Source organism: Rhipicephalus microplus, chromosome 5 (assembly GCF_043290135.1).
Source record: "Rhipicephalus microplus isolate Deutch F79 chromosome 5, USDA_Rmic, whole genome shotgun sequence".
NCBI classification, from domain to species: Eukaryota; Metazoa; Arthropoda; class Arachnida; order Ixodida; family Ixodidae; genus Rhipicephalus; species Rhipicephalus microplus.
The window spans coordinates 128121247-128140018 of NC_134704.1; the positions used below are offsets into that span (position 1 = coordinate 128121247).

Below are 18772 nucleotides of genomic sequence, written 5' to 3' on the forward strand. Positions count from 1 at the left end.
TGCATAAGCATTTTTTCTTCTTTTCTTTCCTCTATCAAAACGCAGCCTCTCCTACGAGAATCAACCTGTAGCCTCACACCCAACAGTTTAATGTCATGGAAAATGGGCCATCACTATGAGCGGATGAGAGAAACATCCTCTTAAAAGCAATGAACCAAAAACTAAACGGCCATGCATAAGCACTAAGAGCGAACAAGAAATGACAGCCTGTAAACACGCACCGATAGGTGGCGGCGTGTGGAGCATGCGCAAGTAGGTGGCCTCGACGTCCTCATCGGGCGGGCACCCCAGGGGCCCCACTCGTCGGCCTCGCCCCCACTGGCCCGCCTGGCCAGATACCAGCACGTCGCCATTGCCCGAAGCGCGCACGCCGTCCAGCAACGTGGCCAGCAGTGCATCCCTGAATTGGACAAACACATTTACTTTTGCACAGCCAGTGCCGTAAATCCAGAAAAATCCCAAGGAGGTGGGTGGGGACAGACACCGCCATGATGACCAGTTTGTTTTTCTATATGTACAGTCAGACCTCATTACAACAAAGTTGCATCTTACATGTAAATAGGTTTACTATATGCAAAAATTTGTTATAAAGGTTTATTCCTAACACTGTATCTAGTGCAAGATTTCATTTACTTCGTTATAACCACCACTTCCTTATATCCAGTTTCGTTATAACAAGGTTTGAGTGTATGTGTTTATAAACACCATACTTTGAAGTAAACAAAAAACGAACATGGTAGTCATGTAATTTTATTTTGCTATGTACTATTCTCAGAAACCAGTCGAACAGTGGTTGCAATTTCAATGCAGCTTTCACAGAAGAAGAAAAATGAACACAGACAGAATACTAAAATAAAAAGCGTTAAAGAAAGGTTGAATACGAAATATTCTGCATAGTATGACTGATGACCACCTAGTAGATCAAGATATGTTATAAAAATGGTTCGATTACAGTAACTGCATCTAACACTCAATTTGGCTTTTGATAGTCGCGCCGTCCAGTCTAGGAAGGGTCATTCTGGTCCAGCAAGGGGGGGGGGGAGTCAGGGGTGCCCACCACCCACCTTTTTCATGGGAATCGGCCTGTGTCGCTCAGAGACCCTGTGATGGCTCGGGAGGACGGGAAGGTCCTTAAAGGGCCAGAAACAACCCCGAGGTCCAAAAATCATTATAAAAGAAAAATATGTGCACATTTGCTTTGTGAACATGCTCCCGCAAGAATTTTGCGAATATGTGCTTTATAAAGAAGGTTACTGGGGTTAGAACATTGGTTTCAGCTAGTTTCAAACTTTCACGCAGCCTCACCACCCTCCTCCCTCACAGGGAGGGGAAAACGTAGCCCGTGATCCTGACTGATTTGGGCCAGTCAACGAGCTGCGTGCTACGTCAAGTCGCCGATCGGGGACTTTGCATAACTGCACGTGAAAGGAGGATTAGTCAGATAGAGAAAAGGAGCATGGTAATTGTTCTTCGAAATGGAGGTTCTCAATAAAAGTGATACCGCATTTACTCGCGTGATGAACGCACTTGCATAATAAATGCACCCCCAACTTCAGCCATCAAAATTTGAATGTTTTTTTTTTTTCTCGCGTACTAAATGCACCCTATACATACATTCACTGCAGTCCCGCTAACCCACACCTGGCGCCTCCTCACCCACTAGATCTCTTCCGTTTTTGATTACTGTGCCAACCCCCCCTCAACCAGCCCGGCTCGCTCCCCTCCCCTTTCCCCGTTGCCGCGTGCAGTGCTGTATTGCTGTTCTTTCTATATTTAATAAACGCATCCCCTACATTCATCCGCTGCAGTCCCGCTGACACCTGGCGCCTCCTCATCAGTTGGCTGTGTTCCACTTCTTATTACCCCCCCCCCCCTCAACCACTTCTGCTGGCTCACTTCCCCCCTCCTCCTTCACCCAGCGCCGCATGCCTATTGCTTTTCTTCCTATCTGTGCACAGCCCATCCAGGTCTTATCATTCCCCCTTCCCGCGTGAGTGCACGCTTTTGGGTGCCCCTCGATATCACAAGCAGATACCACTGTTGCATTTAAACGATTGCGAGAAAAGGTAGCCGCAAAGTGTTTTTATGGCGTGCGCGGGCGGCCTTGGGACAGCTTGCAGAAGATAGCGCCATCAACCGCCGAAGATGAGTAAAGTGCAACCAAGAAACTGTTCCCAAACACTGTATGTACGCGTATGTAAATTGCGAAAAGCTGCGCGACAGAACTTTTTTTTTTTTTTTTGCATCACCCCATTTTTTATTTCTCCCGAAAAAGTTTTCATAAAATTTACCCTTCGTAATAAACGCACCCCCCTACTTTGCTCCGATTTTTTTAAGAAAAAAAGTGCGTTGATTACGCGAGTAAATGTGGTAGTTATTCATCCCTCAGTTGCGTTTTAGGTCACGAATCGCTGTTACGGGGTCTATATCTACTCGTTGACTAAAAATCTTGACATCAGCAAATTTGGTGTCAGTGCTGCTTTAAATATATTTACAGACACTATTATACAGTAAAAGATGATTAGTACTTTGAAACTCATTCATTTGAATTTTTGAATACTTCAATCTAAATAGCATGGTTCATGCTCCATAGAACTCAATTTATTAGAAAGTTCATTTTTTCATGCAAATTAAGTTTGCAAAACAGAAAAATTTCGGTATAACAAACTTCAGGCGGCCGTAGTAATTCATTCGTTATTTTGAGAGGTCGTTATAGTGAAAGCCCAAAAATTAACCATAAATACTTATTTTTCTCCGACCAAAATGAATTACCTTTAAAATGGTGGGTCCTTGAACTCGCTTTTCACAAGAAAAAACAAATGCACAAGTGAGGACTAAAAAAAATGCACATTTATTTTAAAAAGTCTGTGATTTCTTTTTTTTTTTAGGTGTGCAGCACAAACTTTGCAGCAGAAACTTTGCAGCGCAAAGGCCTCCAGCTCATCCACATTCCTGGGGTGCGATTCGGTGGTGCGATCCACTTTCTCGTTTAGCTAAAACCCAAAGCGTATGGCTGTCATCGCCTCTTCCCAAGAAAAGAAAGAGCTAAAAAAGAAAATTGCTCGCGTTTCGTTTTCTGCTCCCTTGCTGTCTCCGCAACTCACACACTGCCTCGCTGACCTTGCCCTCCCAAGTTGCCCGGACACCTCGCCTCGGCGCTTGTAAACCTGCAGCGCGGGCATTTCAACAAAAAGAAACGGTCATCCTTTCGTTTTGTTTTTTTCCGCCCTCTGCCCTGTCGCGTGCGTTACGAGAAGCAAGGCGTCCGTTCGCGGTGTTGTCTGCTTGCGTACAGCTCCGGTGGTCGCTACGGATTTCAGAACATGAGTTCACTGCACTCAGGTGTTGTAAATATAATGCGGAACTAAATTAGGGCTCGTTATTCTGAAAAGTTCAGTATACTAAAGGACGTAGTAGTGAAATGATTTTACATTGAAACTATTAACAGTCGACGTGAGATTTTTTTTTTAATTCTTTAGTCTGAAAAGTTCGTTAATATGAGGTTCGTTCTACCAAGATTTCACTGTATGGACTCCAAGCAGCGCATGACTATGGCCATGTTTTGCACCAATGGTAACTTTTCCCAACAGGTGACAACTTGCTAGCCATCAAAATCATCTGATTACTAGGATCATCAATCGACGCCTAAGCAACAGCACTATGAAACCTCGAAGGTTACAGTTTGCAGTTGAAAATACGTCATAGCGGCCCTGTAGGTGTACATTCAGTTTCTGAACTGGTTTGTTGCACCCACGTCAACAGTCCCCACTGCCCTCACATTCCCATGGAAAAATGCATGTTCCAGAATGCGTGCCAATATACGACACCCGATTTGCTCCTCATTTACCCTAATTACTCGAATCTATCGCGCACCTTTTTTCCGGTTTAACTAGTTCATAAATCGCATGCGGGTTAGAATAGAGTACGAAAAAAAAAATGAATATGGTCATTTTATTGCCATCGGCATTCCCAAAATCGCCGCCCCCTACGTGCCGCCCGCGCGTCGGCATGGCGCGTCGGCCATTTATGCCTATGTGTTTCCCATATGCGGCACTTCGTACGTGTGCTGATGAGTTCGTCATTAGTAGTGCATTAGCATCGACGGCATGGAAGGGCCGACTCCAAAAACTCGAGTGCACCATGATGCCGCTTTTAAAAGATAAGTCATCGCGTGTGCAGAAACGGACGAAAATCGGGCCGCATCGCGGTCGTTTGGAGTTCCCGAAACGTGCGTGCAGGACTGGCGGAAACAAAAGCAGAAGATTGTCGACAGCAAAGCTTCACGCAAAGGCTTCAGTGGACCACAGCAGGGTCGGTTTCCGCAAATTGAAGAGTTGCTCTGCGAGTATGCGCTTGACCAGCGAGCGGCACAGCGGCCCGTGACGACAGAACTGCTCCAAGGGCGGGTTATGCAGTTTGCCTTAGAAAAAGGGCTGATGCGGAGCCAGTTTAAAGCGAGCATGTGCTGGCTAACTAACTTTATGAAGAGAAAAGGCTTTTCTCTCCCAAGGCGAACGGGCAAGTGTGAAAAGTTTCCGGAGGAGTCCGATGCAAAGCCTCACAGTTTTCAGAGGTTCGTCCTAAACTTGCGGCGCAACAACGGCTACCTGCTTGGGCAAATCGGGAATGCCGATCAGACGCCTCTTCAACATGCCTGGCACCACAACCGCCGAGAAGAAGGGGGCGAAGCAAGTTCGCGTGCTGACATCAGTCCACGGTAAAACTACAGTGACGGCAATGCTCTGTTACACGTCAGATGGGCACAAGCTTTGCCCGTACCTCATATTTAAATGGAAAACGCTCCAGAAAGGAGCCGTTCTTTCGAGTGGTGTGATCGTGCGGGCCAGCGAGAAAAATGGGTGCGCGTTGCAATCGATGTCTTACCTTGTTTTTTTTTTTTTTTCGCGGGGAAAATTGGGTGCGCGTTACAATCGAGGGCGCGGTAGAATCGAGTAAATACAGTAGTACTCATCGATATGCATATGTACCGGCCTACTATTCTACTACACTATTCTACTCCTCGCTGGTCTCCAAGCTCTTTAACATAAGTTTGGCTTGGCTTACAGCGTACTCCCAACAAGACACTCACCGATCACTGGAACTGTAGTGGCGAGCATCTCCCTGAGCATACTCGATGGAAAACTGTTGCACCTGTTCTCTCGACCGGACGATACGACACACCTGCAACCAAAATCACCATGCAAGGGTTTCAAACTTCAGTCTTAGTGTGTGCCGTTGTTAAGAATGACAATGCAAAAAAAAAAAAAAAAACAGAAAATACAGAGGAACCCCGATTATACAATTTTTAGGGGACTACGCAAAATCGTCGTATAACCCGGCCATCGTATAATCGAAAAACTAAATTTATAGACCACGACACTCAGCCTTGCCAGAAATATGGGGACAGACTGCCTGAATAGGCCCACGGCACGACCTTCTCCTTCTGCAATGAGGGTAGATTAAATTGTTGTCAGTGGTAGCTAATAGCAGCAATAATTAGTTGAAGGAGGTCCGAGCGAATCTTTATTCTAAGCCTTGCAAACAATTAAATCCAACGAGCATCTTTCTACCGATGAATAAAGTTCGAAAATTGCTTGTGCGCGAAAACGAAACCAAAACCGTGTTGCCGTGAGCCTCCCACCAGAAGAGCAAGACGCACTGTCATCGATATCGCGTAATGATGACATACAATGAGTTTATATACGATGCATTCATGCACGTCTGAGCTGTGTGCGTATAATTTGTTGCCTCGTGAAGTGCAAATAGTGGTGTTTAGCTGTTGTTATGAATGAAGTCAAGGGAAAGTAATTTTCCACGGCGAAAGCATCTGCGATGTGCCCTTTTGCATGCGCAAACCAGTTACTGTGGGTGTGACAGACGAAAAAGATCAGCCGTATGTCGACCAGGAAATGTTTCCACACACCGAAAATGTCAAAATATCAGCCTTTTGGTCAGCTAAACCAACTCTATGTGGATAGAGCTTGACTAAGTAATGACCCCGAATACGTATGCACGCTACTGAGGCGTATGTAGAAGTGCATGAACTTCCGGGGGAATAAATTTTCCATTCAATGAAGTTACTTTTCCTGTAGTCCTTCTTGGGGTACGCAAGTTCATATTTTGCACTCGTGAATATTTGGTCGATATGTGATTTGAGTAATGGTGGTTTTTCTTTTCGACGGGATTTGAAATTCGTCGTGAGATGCGGTGTCGGCGTAAAACTGCGTCGCATAACAAAGGTTTTTAATAGATTGTTTCTATGGGGATTTCGCCGGGACCAAACCGATTCGTCGTAAAATGCAGGTTGTCACAAAACCGGGGGATGTATAATCGAAGTTCCACTGTAATCACTTATATTTAGTCTTTCATAAAGTTTTATACTTGCTGGAATGAAGGCTCCAGGTCACTTATGTCCCATCTTGGGTTCTCAACATTCTCATGGCATGTGTGGAAATTTATTCATTTATATTTCTCATGTACTGCATAAAATCAATGAAAACGATGAATCTCATGCAAAATTATGGTTTGTACAGCCTGCTGGCATGTTTGTTTTTTTGTGCAAATGAAGTGTTTTCCATGACTAGTACCTGTATACACAAACAAATGCTCGCAGTGACTCCCATTGAAGGGCCAGTAAACAGCCCCCAAGATCCAAACATTGTTATAAATTAAAATAAGCGCAATTTTTGCTTTGTGAACATGCTGCCACAAATATTTTGCGAATATGTGCTCTATTAAAGGAAGTTACAGGGGTTAGAACATGTTCAAACAAAATGGATTTCATCATAACAGCACTGCCAAAACATTATGAAGCAATGTCCAGTCTATAATTAATGAGGCCCGTTTCAAATCGCAGTTTTCTCAGGCTCCTAGACGACCATGTGGTCCTAGCAGCCGCCATTGGCGCTAACATGTGACGTCAGTGAAACATCACAATAAAAGAAGTCATAAGCACAGCGTTTGCTTTATTTTGCTCCAAAGTGATGTACAGTAAAACCTCGTTAATTTGAACTCGGCTATTTTGAAATCCCGCTTAATTTGAAGAATTTTTGCGGTCTCGTTTGAAGCGGCGGCCGCGTAAGTAATCTGAAGCGGCGGCCGGCACCAGTCCGGTTAATTCGAAAACTTTGGGTGCAATGTGCAAGCTTCAGATCCCGATTTCGCCACAAATCAGCCGAAACGACGGCTCTTAATAGCCACAAGGCAACGGAACGTAGCGATACTAATGAGTGGTAGCTGAAGCACCCAAGCCTCGCTATTTCCAGCGCAAAAAGAAAAAGAAGAAAACGGTCACGTGGTCAACCAAGACGTGTGCCTGCGAAAAACTGAACGTGCTTCACTGCAATACAGAAGTGACGCGCGGGCAGCATATTGCATGTTTCTAGGAACGTCAGCGGGTCATGGTTCACACATTTGTTTCTGGAATCGTAAAGAAATTATTAAAGGACAGTTTGGAGGAATTCGCAATGTACGCGAACCTCCGATTGCCAGTTGCTTCAGCAATTCGCACCTTTGCATTGCTAGCGGAGTTCGTGCCAGCAACACATACTTCGAAAACTAAGTTTGAAAATTTGAAGGATCATTTTTCCAGCCAGAACACATCCCGAGTTTTGTCATACTGGTCATTATTAAATTACTAATTATACCAGAAAGAATTTGCGATTGGTCGCATCATGACATGGTGACGCAGCGAGGTGCAGGCAACATGCTTCCCGCGTGTCACTACTGTGTTGCAGTGAAAATGTCTTGTTTTCCGCAGGTGCACAGTTTAGTTGATAACGACAGCAGGTCTTTTTTTCTTTTTTTCAGTGGCAGCAATGAGGCCCACAGTTTCCCCGTGTTTGCAGCAAAATTAAGACCAAGTATTGCTGAAAAACATCACCCTTGGAGCCGCAAGCTAGCCGGCACAGCAAACAATGAGCACCGATTACTTTGAACAGTTCTAAGCTCCATGCATCCCACTTCATGAATGTTCTGTTAATACAAAAACCCGCTTAATTCGAAGATTTCTCGCGACCACAGCGATTTCAAATGAACGAGGTTTTATTGTATTTATAGGAACCTAGAAAAGAAAAAAATAACACAGCAATTTTTGCACTCTAGGCTGTGTATACTGTGGAAGTACAGCGAGCGATCCGCTTGGTTCCGCTTTCAAGTTTACATCCATGCTCCGTCATGTGTTGCATTTACTCGCCCAGTGCAGCGTCCACCGAGTTTTTCTTGCTGTTTTTGATTAGGTTGTGTTTTACCATGTACATTGCGTGGCTTAGTTCTTCCTATGCAAACTATTTATGTAATCAGAGAGAAACACACAACTTATCAAAGTAGGAACAATGTCTTCACGGTGCTGCAATTGAAATGTTATGATGCAACAAACTTCATTCAACTATGGCTTTGTAAACATTGCCATGTTACCATATTTTGTCTGTGACAAAAACAAAATGGCTGACTTCAAATGAAGTCAGCTGTACAGTTGTAGGGAACGTGTGCAGGGAATCGAAATTGTGCTTTTATAACTATTCAATGAACTCTGACGATGTAACGAGTCAGGGTATAGCATTATTGGATAAACAGCCAGGATTCTTAATGTAGATGTAGTTGAAAATTTTCGGAAAAAAGTTTGACGGCCTCTTCAGTTTTACTGGCTCACAAATATGCACCATCTACACGAGTTAGCATTTCCTTACACATGTACACAGGACTGATCCTGCATGTGTGAATCACTGTAACAGACTCACATCGGCTAGCGGCCTCAACGTCACCACCGTGTAGGTTGAAGGGTCCCTTTCCAGCAAGCAGCTCTCTGTGAGGCACAGCAGGCGTCTCACAGGATCCTGCAACAAAAAGATCACATAAATGCGTGGGAGCCGTGCAGATAAAAAAAATTATGAAACCAGACAGAAACATGGAGATTTAGGCTAAGTTATTGTTAACCGTGACCAAACATACATGTGTTATTGCACCTTCAGCATTTTCTCATGGCTTCTGCAAGTAGGCCACAGGCATCACCAGGTCTCGGATGCGCCACTTTGCTCAAGGGGCCTATTCATGATACGCAGCCTACACCGAAATCCTCACCGAATGTTTGTGCACGGTTGCCTTTTGGCTTATTCAGCCTGTGCCTAACAGGTAAATACTTCCATTCTAAATATCACTTCTGCTCCAAGCAAAGAAAATCTGCACTGCCCAATTCTCTGGCATTTGTTAAACTACAAACTTAGCAAGAATGTGAATATTCTGAGCGCATGCTTAAATTTATTCTAATGTGTGGCTGCTTGATCGACACAATTCACACATATGAAGGGTTGCAAGATTGTTTTAGCTCCAGTGCGGTACTGTGTTACCTGCAACTGGGGCAATTTGGTTTATGTTTTGTCTACAATGAAGCATAGGTGTGTGCAGGAGAGGAGTGGCCACCCTCCCTGATCATGTAGGGGGGAGGGATATGCAAAGGCTGCTCCATATGTTTACACAGTCATGATCGCACACGCTGACTATAATTGGGGCCGAAGACCATTGATGTAACATTTTAAAGAACAGCAGACATGCCATCCTTACTTCAGGAAAGCCAGGCACTGAAGGCAAGCCATAGTGAGAAGCACACCATTGATTGATTGATATGTAGGGTTTAACGTCCCAAAACCACCATATGATTATGAGAGACGCTGTAGTGGAGGGCTCCGGAAATTTCAACCACCTGGGTTTCTTTAACGTGCACCCGAGAAGCACATCATTACTTTTTTTTTCTTCCATTGTGAAGCAAATTTCACTTTAAACTTTGCAATACAATAATACACAGTAGAATAAAGGATAAAATAAAATAAAATAAAGGATTGACAATACAATAAAGCATAAAATCGGACATCTTCAGGACAGTTTGCACTACAAGTAGGTGAACATACAGCTACAACTAGCTTTTTTTTTTTTTTGCTACAATTTATCACCCACTTCATCATTGTAAAGGAAGTAGGAATCATTCAAAATATGCTATAGGTAAATACCAAAGGAAGTATTCAAAGAGGCAAGGATTGCCGTTTTGAAGTCTTGCTGCCAGGATTTAAAAAACCGATTCACTCACAGCAATGACAGTTTTTTTTTTCTTTTCTTTCTTGACAACAAATGCTAGTAGAGGTGCGTGCGATACAAATGCACTTGAACAAGAAGAACAACTTACCTCGTGACGCGGAGAAATCTTGTGCACCACAAACTCACAGAGGGATGTTAGCGCCTCATCAGTACTGCAATAAAAAAGAAAAAAAAATGCAGAGCAAGACACAATACTAATAAGTTGAACACCCTCCTTAATACAGAACCTGCACTGGTGACTTTACTGTGACCATAATGCAACTAGCACCACATAAATGAAAGCAGCTGTTAAACAGTTGCGCGTGGCAAAAACAATGCAATGCAACCTGCGATCATACTTTTTTTTTGAAGAAGAAGAAGGTTTACAGATTTTGCCAAAAGTGGGTGCGCATAGGTTGCACAATTAAAGAAGCTCTGTAATAATATAGTACATAGACTAGTAAATTATTCTTACCCCCGTATTGAGAAACACTTCTTGACTCGAACTCGACTTGAAATTTCCTTAAATGCTGTGCATTTGAAATGCATCTGTGCGTTTGTGCTGCCTTGGCACCGCCTAAAGACAGCACGTTCGCAACTATTTGTGCTGCATTGAAGTGGATGGCAAGTCAAATTCAAGTCAAGCAGCATTTCTGAATACGGGGGTTAGAGTACTGTATGTATAGTTTAAAAATAAATCATGCGACCTGGAGTGGAAGTAGTGACAAGAAAGTTACAGAAGTTCCACATGCAACCACCGACAAGATTAGAAAGGCCTTACGAATTATGCCACCTGAAAAAATAGCTGGCATTTACGGAATAACAGTAGACTTAATTAAGGACGAAAGAGAATTTACTTGTACCTCAAGACTGCAACGGTTTGAGTGAGCTGAAAAAATCCCAACAATATAAAGATACATGAGAAAGGACTCAAGGAACTAAGTATCCATCAGCTCACTTTCGATGAAGCATTCTCAAATACGATATGAGAAACACTTGATTTCGACCAATGCAAAGAACAAGCTGGGTTCAGGAAAGGCTACTCTATTATGGATCAAATTCATGCAATAAATGAGGTTATTTAATAAGCAAAAGCTGCTGAATACAACTAATTCCTATACTTAGCCTTCATAGACTACAAAAAGGCATTCGACTCAGTAGAGATATCTGAAGCCTTAAAAGCATTAAATAGACAAGCAGTACCTAAATCCTATGTCACTACTTTAGCTGACATCTACAAAGACTACACTGCCACCTATGGGGATCTGAAGCGCGCCTGCGACCATTTCGCGGGTACTCCGCCACACGACCACACCCTTTTGCTTTTCCTGCTCTGATAACGACACGTGGCGATAGATCGCGCCACGTGCGGGCGCGGCACCCGGTATGCGCGCGCCGAGGGAGCGCTCTCTTCTCCGTGGTCGGCGCCGGGCAAGCACGTGTTTTCCTTCCTCCGCGTCCCCTTTGGGACTCGCGGACTGTAGCCTGCCTGGGGTGGCCTTGGACACCTCGGCAGGCGTGTTTACTTGAGTGCTGGCTTCGGTAGCGTACGCTAAGCCCAGAGCGGTGTCTAGTGCTTGAAGTGGTCGTACCACAACGAGCCGCACTTGACGTAGGCCTAGGCGTACGAGGTTTGCCCTAACACTCGCGACCAGGTCCATTGGCCATCGTGAGAGTGCGCAGCATAGCCGCGAGGGATTTTTCCCGACCAGCGTGTCAAAGCTCGCCATCGCCAGCTGCGATGTGCTCGCGGTTTTCCCCTTTTTGTGCACGTCCGCGTGCGGGTGCCTTTGCTACCCGCGTCCCGGGAGCGGGTGTTGTACTGTTGCTCGGGGTGCCGCCAGAGGCAATAAAGTGTTGTGTACTTTTGCATTAGAACACTGTCTATTTGCCGCGCCGCGCTGAACGCCTTATTAGTTGAGTGCGCGCGGAGCGGTGCTCTATACACAAGTAAACGAAGTAGCGGCCCTGTGGCTCGCTAAGCGTGAACCCGCGGTGATCGTCCGCTGCAGTTAGTAGCGGTGGGGTCACCACACACCTTAATTCTGCACAATTGATTGATATGTGGGGTTTAACGTCCCAAAACCACCATATGATTATGAGAGATGCCGTAGTGGAGGGCTCCGGAAATTTTGACCACCTGGGGTTCTTTAACCTGAACCCAAATCTGAGCACACTTATTTCTGCACAAAGAAAGCGGTAAAATCGTGATCGACAAAGGAGTAAGACAGGGAAATACTATAAACTTCATGTTCACCGCATGTTTGGAAGAAGTGCTGAAACAGCTAGACTGGGAGGAAATGGGAATCAAGGTTAACGGAGAATGGCTTAACAGCCTACGATATGCAGACGACATTGTGCTTAATGGTAGCAATGAATTGCTAAAGATAATTGAAGAATTAAACTAAAAAAGTATCAAAGTAGCACTCAAATGAATATAGCAAAAACAAAGATAATGTGGAATGGCTTGGCAAAACAGAGAATTCAAGACTGAAAACCATAGATTGTTATGTATACAAGAATATGTATAGCTAGGACTCATAGGAGAATCTAATTACAAAAAAATTAATTCGTTGAGGAATGCGAATGCACTAGAGCACATACAGCAGGCCCTCCCAAATAATGTAAGGAAATCTGCCACTATCATTAAAGCAAAATGTATACAACCACTGCATGCTGCCAGTTATGACATACGGTGCTGAAACATGGATTAACTAAACAAAGCAAAAGTTGAGGATGACGCACTGTGCAATAACATTGTGGAATAAAATTGAGAGATCACAGGATGGCAGTATGGGTAAGCTAACAGGCAGGAGTTGCACATATCCTTGCTGACATCAAGTGAAAAAAAATTGACCTGGGCTGGTCAGCTAATCCACAGAACAGACAATCGGTGGGCAGGACGAGCAACAGATTGATTGATTTAGTGATTGATGGATCAATCAATCGATCAATTGATTCAATTGATTGATTGATTAACTGATTGATTGATTGATTGATTGATTGATATGTGTGGTTTAAAGTCCAGAATCCACCAAGAGCAACAGATTAGTTACCAAGGAATGGAAGATACAGTTGGGAAGGCAGACGAAATTTGGCAGTTCGCAGGGATAAAATGAATGCAACTCCCACAGGATAGGGTAAAGTGAAGATCATTGGGAGAGGCATTCGTCCTGTGATGGACTACCACAGGCCCAGAATGATGATGACAAAAATCAGCACATGACAATTTGTAAGCCCATCAAGATAGATCGCAGTCCATTGAAAACTTGGTTTTAGAACACGAACTTTTGCACAATGTTTTTGTTGTTGCCCTGTGGCATCTACAACAATCATAATCACAAGCTTGTGATCATGACCAGTCAAGCAAAGTGTAATGTTTAAATCAAGTTAAATCAAATCAAGTTGGATTATTTCACAGCCCAACATACGACAAAGACATACACAAGGAGATCCCGTAGTATAAACTGAAATGAGACTTCCTACGAAATGTAAACATGAGTATCTAATTGGCAACAACAGCAGCAAGAACAGTGAATAACAAGGTTATAAAAAATTGAAGGATGCCCATTCAGCACTTCAATTGACACAGCTCGCTCTTGTAAACTAGCCTTGCCTTCAAAAAAAAAAACACGATTACAAACAAATAACTTTATTTTTTATGTTTTTCATCAGCTTGCAAACATAAACCAGTATATGGCTCAAAATTTTATGGGGCATTATCTTGCACCTAGGCTGGTGAACTTACTGCACTAAAAATTGCATTACAGAGTTTTGTAAAATTAGTTGCCTCAACTTAATGTCGAGAAACAATAAGTTTCAATTCAGAGAGATGACACGTACCTGTACCGACCAAGGCGGGCCTCTCTCACTGCCGACCGTGTCATTGGCTCGCGGAATGACAGCTGGACCCCCACATGATGACTGGCCCAGTCCACAGCCCGCTTCATAAGCTCCTCCCGCTTCTCGACAATAAATGTGTGCTGCCATATTCAAGAACAAAAATCAAGAATGCAGTAAGAACTGGCTTTCTCTGATACGTTAATTGAAGCATATAACCCAGACATTTGCTAGAACAAAACCACTATGCTGCTACCAGAGACGATGCTGCCTGGACAGCAGACAGCTGAAGTATTACAGATCTTTAAAAACACCACCAAGTAGTGCACAGGAAAGTTTGTTTCAGGCTGGCCAATCAGCACACGCTATATCCCAGGTGTAAGCAGCAAAAACAGGGCGAGCTCTCACGGCTTGGCACTTTGTGTGTGCTGTCTTCCAACAACTCTCGAAGCTTTTATCATGAAAATAAAAATGTTTATTGAAACGAAAACTTTAAAGGGCCACTCACCAGGTTTGACAATTTTGAGCTGACAAGCGCAATGCGTAGATGAGGCGTTTATGATCACGTCTGCCAAAATTTGCAACACTACGCGCCGCGGAAATGGGTCAAATTTCAAAATGAACACTTCTCCCTCTTCCTTTTGCGGGCGCCCGCCCAGAGAACGAGAACATGACGCGCTATGTATGAATGGCCCTGTGTACACGGCAATGCAGTGACGTTGGTCCTCTACGTAGACGACTATGCTCTGACGTTGCCAATAGTGGCACGTGACATGGCGAAAATGATTTAACACGACATGCGTAGTTTATGTATTTGTGCTTGAAGAGATTAACAAGTCTCTAAATAAATAACGCAATAAGGGAATGTGAGCATTTTTTCCCACGTGAATCGCAGCGAGATGCGGGGCTAATGTGCCGGCGTTTTGCATCCATTCGTGTCCCCACAGTTCCGCGGTGATCGCATTGAGATGATGACAGCCGTGGAATGCTCCTACGTGTTCGCACACTCAATGTGCTCATCTATTCTACCGCCTCTAAGCCAGCATTAACAAACAATCTCGCAGAAACAGGCAGTAGACCTCAAAGCAACGCTGGTCAAAAACAAAAAAAAGCGCCCGCATGCACGGGGGTTGGGCTTGCGCAGGCACATCATGCACACGTGACGTCTTGGTCAGATGCTGGAGAGGGTAGGAAAGAGATTTGGTTTGCAAAGGCTATGCAGAGGCATGGCAAGGGCAACTCCTCTCATCCTCGTTTCGTGCTGCTTAAAAAAAAAAAAAAAGTTTTCTTAGGTCCTAATGAACGGATTTAAAAAATTTTGTGACAAAATGTTCCTCATCGGACACCCAACAACTTCCAGGGTCTAACTAAAATTTGGTATGGGGCCTGGTGAGTGGCCCTTTAAGTCTCAAGAGACGAAGAGTGTGATTGCCCAATAATGTCAACAGCATATGCGAGGCAAAGCATTATCATCAGCAGCAGTAGCAGCCATAGCATCAACAAAGACACTGACATTAAGAAATTAGCATCATCATCGCCAGCATTAACAAAGAGCTGCTCATAGTTGGTAAAGGCAAAAAAGCACAAAAGAACAAAGACTAAGAAGGAGTAGATACAACACAAGCACTGACCTCCAACAAGTAACCATGTGAAATGGCACAGTTGGTTCAAAAGTTCAATTGTTGGCTGGTTAGGCTAGATAGGTGGTGTCATCTAGCAGGGCCTAGTTGAACCAAGCAAGCAGAATCATGGCCTCTGCTATTGAAGAAAATTGTTCAATGGCCACTGTTGCTCATGTGGCTATAGTGCCTAGAATACTGTGGCTCCTGCTACTTTCGCTCTGCTGCTACTGGTGTCAGTGGCCCAGAGTAAAGCCAGGCGATGTTGAGCACAGAAACAGTGAGCTTTTCCTTATTAGCCCCAAGAGCAAACACTGGCGTCGCTGCAGTCCCGGCGAAGTGATGCCACAGCGCGGACTCGCCTGCTTCGCCATTGACGCATGCTGATGGTTGCTCCTTACAGAGCCCGCCGTGTACCTGCTATTCAGCGATGCGGTGGTGATTTCTCATTGTGAGTACTAGAATACTAAAGGTAAAAAATAAAGGTATTACTGCTGTTAAAAGTTAAGCTGCAGAAAGTATGTATCCACTTTAAAGATGAAGGTACAGGACAGGGAGACATCAGTTGTTTTCACCATGCACGTACTCGAAATCAATGCTAAGAAAATATTCGTTCTAAATGGGTCTGACTTCATTGCAATTGGCATAGACTACGTCATTAAACATTTGTGTCAAAGTATTGCAAATGAAATTAGGACATTTTCAGTTTGCTCACAGCATTGATAGCGTTTAAACCTGCAAGTTATATCTGCCTCTGCAATTAATGCATCTCATTAGACAAAATTTTGCTTTGGGACGCAGGAGACTTTAAATGAATCTGTCAGACACAATCACTTATAACAGCGAGAAAAAAAAGTAGTGCTGCAAACCACAGAATGGTTTCCAAAATTCTGAGAAGTCTGTATACTCGGATCTCATGTACTGATCTCTTCTCAACAGTCGTCAGGATTGCATAGTCGCATACCCTGATTCACACGAACAGCTGACTCGACTTATCATTACGTCATAAACGGTAATGTTCACTTCACGTAGGAGCACTGCTGATAGCAATTGTTTGCAAAACAAACGCCAGAGGGTCGAAATGAACTGTTTTGATGGCGCACGCCGCTTCGTGGCCTATGTGATAATTAAACGTTCTTTGCCACAGTGAAGCAACGATTGGTCTCGCAAGTCATGTTCGTATACAGATTGATGCTGTTCTAGAGTAATCAACCGTGGGAAAAATTTATTCATCAGGTGGCTATCTAAACTGGTACTTACAAGCGTGACAACACAGTTGCTAGGATGTTGCATGCAGACACTATCTGATATCAGTAGCAGTTTTTGCAACTAACCTCAACTTGTTTTTCTATTGAAACAGAGTGCCGAAATTATTCCCAAAAACATGAAGATAAATAACGTGATGAAATATGAGCAATTACACACAAGAAAATCTAACACAACAAGTGCGGTAGTATATTCAACAAGTGCGGTAGCATTCGAGATACTTTGTGACAATCGATACTAACTCAAGCATGCGCCCACAGCAAAAAAAAAAAAATGCTGCCAACAGTTACTTAGATGTGTCCGATACACATACCAACTGTGGAGGCAAAACAATCCCATCTTTTTAAAGGAATCTCCCATCAACAACGCAACTTGAAACGGTAGTATGCTGTCTTATACATTACAGAAGCGCGACACAATTGCGAGGCAATTAACCGTGGTCACCTCACATTTTTTAACCTCACATTTTTAAAAGAAAAGTTTAGTTTTTCATCGCATTACCAGAAAAATCATCGATGCTGCTTCTGGCATTTATTTTAAGTGTGAGACAAGCAAAAAGTGAACGCTGGCAGCGAAACGGCGTTCCAAAAGAGCAGGTGTTATGTATATGCACGCCACAGCAAGATTCCAAGAGTTCGTGCCGTGACGTCATGCAAGCCTTGCACCAGGCGGTCCCACTCCAACTTCTACTCTTGCGGCTGATACAAATACACACAACCTTGCTGGGCTGGCTTACAATGTGTACTATACACTGATTTGCACTAAGATACCACATCATACAAACTCAACTATATCTATTTTTACGCCGTAAAGGATTTCGTTGCAGCATGGCTTGAATGTGATGCTTACCAGGCGTTCGTGTCCAGTAGCAAGCACCAGTCCTCCCGGTACATCGGACAAGGCAGCCATACCCCGCAGGTCCCGGTACGGGTATGTCCCAAGAACACGACCTTTCCGAGCAGGATCTTTCTGTACAAAACCCTGGCATCCCAATTCCAGCTCCACGGTTTCCTCGTTGTCGGACCAGTGCACCTTGCGTGCCCGGTAAGACTGCGAGCACAGACCAGAATACAACGCGAAAGAATAATTTCAGCAAAGTCACAATCACAATAAACCCTTGCACAGAGACTTGTACTTCGATACAATCCTAAAATTTCATTTCCGCAATATTCATGCAAAATAAATTCACCAATCCAACCTTGATTCAACAGAAACATGTCAAATTCGACGAACTACTGAAGGCCTGCAGCACGCATAGTAAAACCACCATTCACAAGCTTTTGGGGGGGGGGGGGGGGGCATGAGAGCAGGCATGACGGAGCACAATCCGAACAGAGTCACATACAATACTGGCTTGCAACACTACTTGCACAGTCCGCCTAGAAAATTAAGTGCTCATGAAGCTTGCAGTGATGCACTGTTGTAGGCAGACTTGTTTTATTGTGCCTTCTCATGTATAAGAAACCCATCATGCATTTCCATACAGTTCGCTATATCCAGGTTTGGGTACATCACTCTACTCTACTTTACCGCACGAACCACTAGGAAGAACCAGGTTGAGTTGCACTACACTGTTTCCAGTAGGGGCCAACCCCAGCTTGAGAGTCTCGGCAACCTCCTTTCAACACACAGGCCACTAACTGAAGAAACCACGTTTGCCCAAAGCAGCCAAAGTAAGTACAACTAGAACACTGCAAACGCACGTCAGCAAGAAATGAAGCGAAGAATCTCACTAATGTAGTTTCCCAATACCTGTCAAATGAATTTTCGTACATTCTACGCAGCTCAAAAACTAGCCAACACTGCAGCTGGGCGGTCAACCAACAACCTTGGGCATAGCAGCAGCATGCTCTGGCTACGATGGCTGGTTGGTGCAGTGAATAATGCATCATCGGCGAGTCGTGGCAAACACAAAATTGATTACACTAACAAGAAAGTGAGCACAGCTCATATAAGTGCTCACTTTTCTGGGTTTTTTTTTT

At 44.0% G+C, this 18772-nt stretch overlaps 1 protein-coding gene across 1 annotated transcript in view; it reads right to left on the reverse strand.

Moving 5' to 3' along the window:
* The window catches only part of Rme-8 (receptor mediated endocytosis 8), a 176552-nt gene that overhangs the window by 145016 nt on the left and 12764 nt on the right, over positions 1-18772 (reverse strand). The window contains exons 4-9 of the mRNA XM_037425074.2: positions 17640-17840; positions 13909-14048; positions 10175-10238; positions 8739-8834; positions 5090-5181; positions 222-400 (exon numbers count right to left, since the gene is read on the reverse strand). Coding sequence (XP_037280971.2) covers positions 222-400; positions 5090-5181; positions 8739-8834; positions 10175-10238; positions 13909-14048; positions 17640-17840 — 772 coding nt within the window. The remainder of the gene's footprint in view (positions 1-221; positions 401-5089; positions 5182-8738; positions 8835-10174; positions 10239-13908; positions 14049-17639; positions 17841-18772) is intronic.